The sequence below is a fragment of the Camelina sativa genome, chromosome 19 (genome assembly GCF_030686135.1).
Source record: "Camelina sativa cultivar CO46 ecotype springtype chromosome 19, ASM3068613v1".
Lineage (NCBI taxonomy): Eukaryota > Viridiplantae > Streptophyta > Magnoliopsida > Brassicales > Brassicaceae > Camelina > Camelina sativa.
Genome location: NC_141898.1, coordinates 16437771 through 16448275, shown reverse-complemented (window position 1 = coordinate 16448275; position 10505 = coordinate 16437771). Strand labels below are relative to the sequence as shown.

Below are 10505 nucleotides of genomic sequence, written 5' to 3'. Positions count from 1 at the left end.
TTGGATTGTCACACATTCTGACCCTCGAAACAGTAACAAAGCTGTTTACTGCTTCGAATCAATGTTTTCTTGGTTTTAGCCTATTTCGGGTTAAAATGGCTAAAAGTGGTGTCTAAACACTCCAAATTTAACCCGAACTCTTATAATTAGTCAAATGCATTGGATTGCTCCTTGGGAGCATAACCTTGATTGTACTGGAAAAAAGGCTACTACGGAGCCTGGTTGCCCTGAGCTGATGAAAGGTAGACCTGGTCTTGAGGATTAGCAACATTGGTATTCATGTAGGAGAGATTTGGGTTTGGTTTGAATTGGTTGTAGCCCTTATTGTATCCACCTTGATTGTTAATGTAGTTGAAATCCTCAATCTGAACATTCTCTCCATCTCGTTGCTGAAACGGCTCTTCTTGAGAAACAAAGCTGATGTTGTCTTAAGAGCGATTAAATGATTGGTGTTGATATCAATAGAACAAGATTTGGTGGAAATGCTTGACTACTCAAAGTTGATCAATGATTTTTCAAGCATGAAAGCAAGGAGGATTATTTTTGGTGACTCATGTACCGACGATGCTTTCTCTTTTGACAACATGTGATGATGTTTATGTACAATTGTTTTTAAAACAAGTGAAATTTTTGGTGATATTTTGCATAGTTATATGCTTTTTTAGAAGAAAAAAATTTGGGGTTAAAGGGCACCATTTTCAGATATGCTTTAGGCATCATACACCTACGGGCCAGCACAGCAGGTAGATCACAATCAAGTCAAAAATAAGCATCTTCATCCCATTTTAGATAGGCTTCTTCAATCTAAGTATCCTCAGCAATGATCGTTCTATCCTCCTCTGGAACGTGGTTTTCGTGAAACGATGCATCCATCTCTTTGTCCCATTTTAAGTAAGCCTATGGTCCTTGATCACGACCTGAATAACAAAGGTTGTATGGCTCTTCTTGACAAGACTCTTCTTTATGCTCTTCTTCTACAAACTCACTCATTGTTTCATAGTCTTTTTTATGGCCTTCCATGGATTAATCTTCCTCAAAGTTACTCTCGGCTTCATTTAAATATGCTACATCATTTTCATCTCTCCCAGCCTCACTTATGACTTATTCCTCTTCGATGATGTCTCCTTCGAAATCATCTCTTCCAGCCTCACCTTCGGCTTCACTTTCCCCAGCAAATTTTCTTCACGTTCTGGTTTGGCACCAAAACTTGCTTCAGGCTCTTCTAAACTCTTTTGTGATTCAGTTTCTTCTTGGACCCTTCCTCGTGGTCAAAGTAAGGTATCTAACACCAGGGTCTATTCTCCTCGAATGACTCTTCTTGTTGACTGAACTTTCCAGGTTCTGGATAAGCTTTGTTTTGTTGATCCTCTATGCTGAGGTGAGATTCATCTGCTTCACAATTTGATTAAATTCCAGCGCTTGTTTTGTTTCATGAATGATCTGCTTCGATCTCACCATCAACTTGTCCTTCTTCTTCTTCGAAATCATCTTTTGAATTCATCTCTTCATACCAAGGTCGTTCATCATGTTCATCTACTTCTTCTCCACTGATTTCAAAATCAGTGTTTCCTCTCCGAGAGCCATAGTCGTAATCTCTTCTCCACTCGATGTAGGCTCAGGTTCTTCTCCCCAATCAACCTCTGACGTGTTGTAATCACTCCTCTCATCTTCTTCTTCTCCATAGTCCATGGCTGCTAAAAAGTTAAGGGAATAGACCTCGTAAAATAAAAGGAACAAAGGAAGAAAGCGTATCAAGTTTCAATCACCAAAATAAGGTTTCAAAAATATGATAATTTCCCTTTTTTTAACGAAAGATAATTAAAATAACAAAATATGATTTTTATGGGTTTTTCTTTTAATACAAGGGAAATAAATATTAAACTGAAGCAAAAAAAAAAAAAAAAATTATAAGAAACTGAAGCAAAGAAACAAGAACAAAACGAGAAACATTTCTTTTTTTTGGATTTATTGGAAGCAAACTAGCAAAAACAGAAAATTAAAAGAGATAAAAGGTTGGATGAACACAACCTGATGGATAGGAGCTTTTGAAGCTCTAATACCGGATGATACATGATCGGAACTCACTCCACAATCTTATGAATAAACGGTGATCAAGAACTGATCAACAAGCATCAATGGAAGATGGACAAGATGGTAGAAGTGGTGGTGATGCTTTGATTGACTCTCTCTCAATCAATGGGCTTCATTGACTCTCTCAGTCAGTGGAGAACTAGACTTGTTTGAGTCACACAAAAAATCCTAATCCTGTAATCTCAAGAATCAAATGAATCTCTCAAATGAAACTTAAGACAAACTTGCTTAAACAAAGACACTTTTTGAATAAAATAAAACAAACTTTGTATATTTCTTGAAATGATTGAAATGTGGTTTTACAAGGGGGAACGAACGGAGCTTATATAGGCTAAAAAATAATGCTATTCTGACCTTCTAAAAGTGTAAATAAATAAACAAATAAATCAAACTTAATGCATATGGACGTTGGAGTAGATTGCTTGGCCAAATATGTTAAGTGAGTGAACGCCTTGTATCTTGATGAGAATCTCTGGTTTTTGTAGATTCTTTCAAAATCGTGCTTGTCAAGTTGTCGAAAGGAAAAGAACCGTTGAAGATTAATTGCTCCAAGTATACATGCTCTTGGCGCTGGATATGGAAAGTGTTGAAGTTTAAATGGGGGAGATTAAATCCATTTGATCCAAGGCCTGAAAATGAAGCTTGAGGTCTTCTTAGGAGTCTCTAGTTGCAATAGATACTCTCCTGGACGGCAAACATCAGACTGAAGTCTCTTAAAACCGAAAGATTCCAAATAAGACAAGTGTTTCCTCCCTGCACTTTGGTTGATGATGACTTGATGTCCTCATCAGTAAGTGTCCGTTCGGAGATGGAAGATTCAGAGACTATGAATGTATAAGGTAAATATGTTTGTAAGTTAATGTTTTATTGCTTAAAAATGTGTAAGTAATGTTCAGCTTTAGTTAAGCTGCGTTTTAAAGTGCTTTGTATGACGTTGAATCGTCACATGAAGTCTGGCCGGAAAATTTATTCCCCGCTGAGACCGTATCACCTCATGGTCTGTGGCCGAGGGATAGGGTGTTTCAGAATGCTCCTTGATTGATCACCAAAAACAGCCTAGATTTACCCCAAAACAGTAAATTCAGCGACTCCAACACAAAATGGCGACAACAACGGTTTCTTTGGTGAGGGGTGAAGATGATTTGTGGTGCTTTGTTGGTTGAGTTGATGTGGCGGTAGGTATTGAGACAAGGTGAGGAGGATTAGTAGATGAAGATGGGTTGTGGCGATTAGGTTTTTTTTTCGTTGGCCGGAAATTAACACAATTTTGAATTTAAGCCCAATAGAACATAATTTTAAACATTGAATATTACTATATGATCCAGATATCCGACCACATTTTTTAATGTCATTCGGATTCGGATCCATATCCGGCTGATTCAAATAATTACTATCTAGATTTAGATCTACCTTAATTGGATATCCTGTTTTTCGGTTCGGATCCGAAATTTTATTACAGGCCATATTCAGCTAAATAATATAATCGATGTTTAAAATAAATTTGAAATCCTTTATAATATAAAGCACAAGTCACATCACCAATAGAAATATGCCACATAAGATTAGTTCTCAATTTTTAAAATTAATTAAAATTAGTAAAAAATATATTCTCTACTAAAAAAATTAACGTAACTTCCTCAGATTTTTTTTACATATTTAATAAAAAAAAATTATGAAACAAAAATCAGAAAATTCCTAAATTTTCTCCTACATTACATCACTATTTTTCAAACCGCCATATCTTCCTTTTTAAAAATAAAAAATCTAATTCACACTGTATCTTCCGCTTTCCATTAATATTTTTTCTCTGATATACATTGATTAGAAATTGTGTTGGAAAAAAATTGTAATTGATCCAAGCTTATTGATTTTTTTTCATCTTAGATTCACTTCTCTTCGTTTCAGATTTATTGTCTTTCTTTTTTCTTTTAATTTCAGATTTATTGTTTTGTTCAGTTTTATTTACCTCTCTTCTCTTTATTTCAAATTCATGGTTCATTGTGTATTGAACAATACAAGAGAAAGCTTTTATTATAAGAGAAAAGAAGAGAAAACAAGAGAAAGCTCGCTGTGTATCTCCAAAAATTGTTTACTGTATAAGAAGAGCTGTAAGTTTTTTTTTCTATGTTTTTATTATAAAACTCAGTTCTATATTATCGTTCATTATAGTACTAATTTAAAGAATTTGATTTATTGTTGCCTCAAACAATGCTAAATTAATGTTTTCTTATCATCCTTAGAGGTCATGTTCATCAAATTTAACATTTTTTATTAAGTCATAACTCAAAAACCACTGGTACCTGTCCATAGGACGGGCATAATACTAGTATATATATATACTAGCCGAAAATAAGCAAACCCAACCAACCAAATCCGTTCATAGGTCATTTGGGCCCGGCCCAACGTTTTCCCGCCACCCTCTTCCCTCCAAAAGTCATCGTGAGTAAAAACCCCTTTTCCCTCATAACTTTCTAGAGAGAGAGATACAGAGACGAATCAAAGATGTCAGGTTGGGACGAAGGCGCAGTTTACTTCAGCGACCAGCCGCAGTTCCCGGAGGCCGCAGACGCCGCCACCGTCAGCCCCCATACCGTCTTAACCAAATTTAAGGAATTCATTCGAAATTTCGAGATCGAGCAGAACTGCTTCCCTTACAGAGAAGCTCTCATCGATAACCCTAAGAGACTTCTTGTCCACCTCGAAGATCTCCTGGCCTTCGATTCTGATCTCCCGTCTTTAATCCGATCCGCTCCTGCTGATTATCTCCCTGTGGTATGACCGCAATTCTTCTTCACCGTTTGAATTAAAGATATTAGGGTTCCTAAAAGTATGAGATTTCTTTGGGTTTAGAAAATTTTGGCTGAATCAAGCTCTGTACTGCTTATCTAGTTCTTATAGACATGTTTACAGGCCTGGGAAAAACATTTGTGTTTGAGTGTTACAGAAAGATTCATAATTTTTCAGCTTACGAGTGTCTATTTGCACATGAGAGATTTCTTAGTCAGATCTGAGAAAATTTGGGACTAATCAATCATTTATATTGCAGTTTGAGAAAGCAGCTGGTGAAGTGTTGGCTGGATTGAAAATGAGGGAAGCTAATGAGGGAGGGGAAATGGAGGAACCTTTGCCAAAGGATGTTCAGATTTTACTGACTTCAAGAGAGGATCCAGTGTCAATGCGGTTACTTGGGGTATGTCTTTGTTTTTATTAGTGTCTGATTTAAATGTTATCTGCTATGTGTTTTCTTTTAGTATGGAGATTTACTTTAGCTTTCCACAGGCCCAGTACATCTCAAAATTGGTTAAAATCTCTGGGATCAGCATTGCAGCTTCGAGAGTGAAAGCAAAGGCCACTTACGTATTTTTAGTATGTAAGAATTGTAAAAAAACAAGGGAAGTTCCATGTCGCCCGGGTCTTGGTGGGGCAATTGTTCCTCGATCATGTGATAATATTCCACAGGTACTTGTAAGATTTCTTTGATTCGTTGCTAATCTATGTTTGTAATTATCCTGAGTTATGATAAGACCAATTGGATTTTGTTTAGCCTGGGGAAGAACCTTGCCCTCTTGATCCATGGATGGTGGTTCCTGATAGGAGCCAGTATGTTGATCAGCAGACATTAAAGCTACAGGAGAATCCGGAGGTATATATCTGTTGCTTTTTTTTTTTTTATCTCTTTGGTATTATTTTTCAGTGTAAGCAGTTCTATATGAAATGCTTCTGACTTTGAAGGATGTTCCTACTGGAGAACTTCCAAGGAATATGCTTCTCTCAGTTGATCGTCATCTTGTACAAACAATTGTACCTGGAACCAGACTGACAGTAATGGGTATCTACAGCATTTTCCAAGCTTCATCATCATCTAACTCGTAAGCTTTTAGTTTATGTCAAATGAGAGTGTAGATTGTTTTCTAGTAAAGTTGCACCAATAGTAATGAACTTATTTGTTAACCTTCTGATGTAGGCATAAAGGTGCAGTTGCAATTCGACAGCCTTACATAAGAGTTGTTGGATTGGAAGACACAAATGAAGCGAGTTCTCGTGGCCCTGCCAACTTCACTCCTGACGAAGTTAGTATTGCATCATTTGGATCTTTGTTTTTCCTTTATTCATTTGATAGCCTTTGATATTGTTACGGTTTCACAATGAACTAAAAAGCCATCGTAGCTGAGCTATTCTGGTTCCTGGGCTGTCAATATTCTAGTTCATCACTAAAAACCAAATATGCCTTGAGTTGCTGTTGGCCTTATGAAATTTTCTTCTTTGTACAACTTCCAAGTGACTGTGATGGTGTTCAGCAAAACTACTTTGTGCTTTTGTGCTTTTAGTTTAGCTTAAACCATTTAGGCCTGCTTGGAGCATCGCTTTATGCAGCCTTGTTGTACAATTTCATTTATCAGTTTTGTCTTTCATACGTTAGGAGGAAGAATTCAAAAAGTTTGGTGATAGTCAAGATGTATATGCAAACATTTGCACCAAGATCGCTCCTTCTATTTTTGGTCATGAGGATGTGAAGAGAGCAGTGGCGTGTCTTCTCTTTGGAGGATCAAGGAAGGTAGGTGACTGCGATTTCAGTTTTCATTTTCTGTACACTTGGATGTATTTTTGACAAATTTATATACATTTCTATCTTCAATTCAGAGCCTGCCGGATGGAGTGAAACTAAGAGGTGATATTAATGTTCTGCTTCTGGGAGACCCATCAACTGCAAAATCACAGGTTTGTATCAATGATTTAAAATAAGAGTGGTAGTGTTTTTATATTTTCTATGCCTCTCTTATTAGCCCGATATTCATCTTACATCCTTTTGTTCTAGTGTTAAATTACAGTCTTACATCTTACATCTTACATCTCTTTCCAGTTTCTAAAATTTGTGGAGAAGACGGCTCCAATAGCTGTTTATACATCTGGAAAGGGTTCTTCGGCTGCTGGGCTCACGGCGTCGGTGATTCGAGATAGCAGCACAGTATGTCCTATGTTCGCCAGTGTTTTTCTGCCCCATTCTCTTTTTTTTCTGTTATATGAGATGTTCAAAATTAGTTTACTGTGACAGATTCTCAGTTATTTTACACAATATGTTCTCTGCAGCGAGAGTTCTATCTTGAAGGTGGTGCTATGGTTTTGGCTGATGGAGGTGTCGTGTGTATTGATGAATTTGACAAGATGAGACCGGAAGATAGGTAACCCAAATCTGAATCATAGTGTTGATGAATCCAATTCTTCTTGATGAGTTGAGTGATGGAATGTTTTGTTTATAATTTTTCTAGGGTTGCTATACATGAAGCAATGGAGCAGCAGACAATCTCCATTGCAAAAGCTGGAATAACAACTGTCCTTAACTCTAGAACCTCGGTGCTTGCTGCTGCTAACCCGCCATCTGGTCGATATGATGACCTTAAGGTTTGAAATCTGATATTCTTTGTCAACATGATGTTTTCCTGATCCTTGTTTGCAATATTCTTAGGGGACGGTTTTTTGGGTTTGCAGACTGCACAGGACAATATTGATTTGCAAACAACAATTCTCTCTAGATTTGATCTTATCTTCATTGTCAAGGACATCAGGAAATATTCCCAAGACAGGGTAAGCAAGCAAAGAAACACTTCTTTCAGAAATTTAATGTAGTACAGAGAGAAACAGAGATTAACCACGTAGATCACTGTGATTGTGAAAGTTTGCTTCGTTGCTTGCATAGGTTGACATGATTAATGTTGGAATTATCATTTGACAGGAAATAGCCAGCCATATTATAAGGGTTCATGCATCTGCGGAAAATTTTCCGGGTGAAAACACAGATGCTAAAGAAGATAATTGGCTCAAAAGGTATGATTTCATTCGTCAAGACAACTTGTTCTTGCATATTTCTATTCGAAACTATGACTTTAAAATATAATGGTCTTATCACATTAGGTATATACAATACTGTCGGGCAAGGTGCCATCCCCGTCTCTCAAAAGCCGCTGCTGAGATTCTGCAGCAGAAATATGTCACGATCAGAATGGTAATTGTCATCACATTAGAACATTTGACAATAAGATGATAAAAAGAAATAAAAAAAAGTTGGTCTCTCAATATAAATTTTTCCGTTAAACAGGATATGAAGAGACGTGCACATGAAACAGGAGAGGCTGCTCCGATACCTATCACAGTGAGACAACTGGAAGCTATTATCAGACTGAGTGAGTCACTTGCAAAAATGAGACTGTAAGTAATCTTATGAACATAGAGATTCCTGAAATTTGATGGGATGTGCCGTGCATTGACATTGTTAAATATGTCAGGTCACACGAGGCCACAGAAGATGATGTAGGCAAAGCCTTTAAACTTTTTGATACCTCAACCATGGATGCAGCAAGATCAGGGATAAATCAACAGATAAACATAACAGGCGAAATGGCTAATGAGATCAAGGTTAGTTCTTGTGGGAAGATATAATCAGTCATATGTTTAGATTTTGGTTGGAGATGTAATCACTCGATTGTTTTGGTGTGAAAAACAGCAAGCTGAAACACAGATAAAGAGAAGAATGGGGATTGGAGCTCGGTTATCAGAGAGAAGACTTATAGAAGATCTGGCTAGGATGGGAGTGAACGATTCAATGGTACCTAAGCTAACATCTTTGTTGTTTAATTTTCAGTAAACCGACTGGGGGTTTGAGTATGTGAATGTAAAAATTGCAGGTAAGGAGGGCTTTGTTAGTAATGCACCAGAGAGGTGAAGTTGAGTACCAGCGAGAGAGACGTTCCATTGTCCGCAAAGCTTGATCGTCTAAGGCACACAATCTCAGGATAATTCAACGATAACAAAACCAAAAAAAATATATTTAGTATTATTAAGTTAATTTTGTAGGCTAAAAATACCTATAAAAAAAAGCTTAACGATGTCATGTGTATTTGATGAAGATTCTTTCTTGGTTAATTTTTTATGCTTTTCCAGACAAATTTCTTCTCCAATTTCCAGCAATGGTCGGAATTTCGCAATGTAATCTATTGTAGGGAAGACTAGTTGATGATTATACTATAATCATTATAGGATTCAGTCTTGGGCATTCGGGTTCGGGTCGGGTATTTTGAATTTTTTGGTATTTCGATAAAGGGGTCCTAAACCTATTCGGATATTTTTAGTATTTGGATCGGATTTTGGATAAACACCCATCGGATTTGGATTGGGTTTGGGTTTTATCCAATACCCGAAATAAACTTAAGATTTGGGTTCGTTTTTGATTATTTACATCTTAAACTTAACAAAATACTCGAATTCAATCCGAATTTCAAATATATCCAAATTCAAATCTCTCAAACTCTAATATTGAAGATGAAGAAAAGGTATGACAAACATGTTTTTGTTGAAAATGTTCTATTTGTTTTACATTTATTCTTCTTTGTGTTTTTTAATATGTAAAAACAATATTTTTAGTATCTCGAATTCATGAGTACAGAATAAAAAAATGCAATTAAGCCTCTACAAAATAAGTAAAATCTCTCCTATCTAAATTCTTTTTAAAAAAATGAAAAGTGTACATAGTAATATATAAATACATGATGTTTTAGAATTAGTCAAATATATTAAAGTGGCAAAATGGTTTGAATGCACCATTAAATACTTTAGGTTATATGTTTGAATTTCACTAGTAACTATTTTGCACTATATTTACATATGTTCGCGTTAATTCGGGTACCGTTCCGATATCGGATAATATCTGACTGGGTTCGGGTACCCAATTTTAATAAATCCTAGACCCATTCAGGTATTTTATAATTTCGGACACGGATTCGGATCGGGTTTTTTGGATCGGGTTCGGATCAGATTTTCGAGTTCGGATACTTTGCCCAGGCCTAATAGGATTGTCGCATTATTCCCATATTGCTTTCTCATATTTCCTAAACAACTTTTTTGTCGCTTAATATATCACCATAAAAAGTTTAGACAGGTATGAGAAGTGTGGAAATACAGGAACAAGTTGGTCTTTGAAAGGAAACAAGGTGATGTAAGGGGTTGGTGATGAAGGCGTATCAAAACGCTCGGCTATGGAGAGAAGCTCAACAAGCTGTTACAACATTTGTCTCTTTATGGGACAGAAAGCAAAACATAATGGAGGTTAATTGGACCAAACCACCATCGGGAGTGGTAAAATGTAATGTGACTGTAGTAATGGTTTGGGCTGTAGTCTTTTTTTTTTTTTTGGTTGTTTAGTTTGTAAGTATACATCAACACATGCCCACACATGCAAACAATATAAATGTCTTGTTAATTACATGAATTATTGACATCACATAAGAACATGGATAAACAAACATAGGTTATGTGTACAACACCATAAACATTCAACATCGGTGTTTTGTTGACCGGAATTTAGCGTTGACCAGTGTTGACCAGAAAATTATTCAAAAAAATATTTTTCTTTTTCTTTTTGC

At 36.4% G+C, this 10505-nt stretch overlaps 1 protein-coding gene across 1 annotated transcript; it reads left to right on the top strand.

Moving 5' to 3' along the window:
- The first annotated feature begins 4452 nt into the window (after nt 1–4452).
- Nucleotides 4453–9032, top strand: LOC104766608 (DNA replication licensing factor MCM5-like). Its single transcript, XM_010490517.3, has 18 exons — nt 4453–4863; nt 5138–5281; nt 5371–5550; nt 5636–5734; nt 5824–5960; nt 6056–6161; nt 6512–6646; nt 6733–6810; nt 6953–7057; nt 7180–7271; nt 7359–7491; nt 7579–7674; nt 7823–7914; nt 8002–8092; nt 8186–8295; nt 8373–8502; nt 8591–8692; nt 8772–9032. Exons 1-18 carry the CDS (start codon nt 4594–4596, stop codon nt 8853–8855), a joined length of 2184 nt encoding a protein of 727 aa, XP_010488819.2. The 5' UTR covers nt 4453–4593; the 3' UTR covers nt 8856–9032.
- Nucleotides 9033–10505: the final 1473 nt, after the last annotated feature.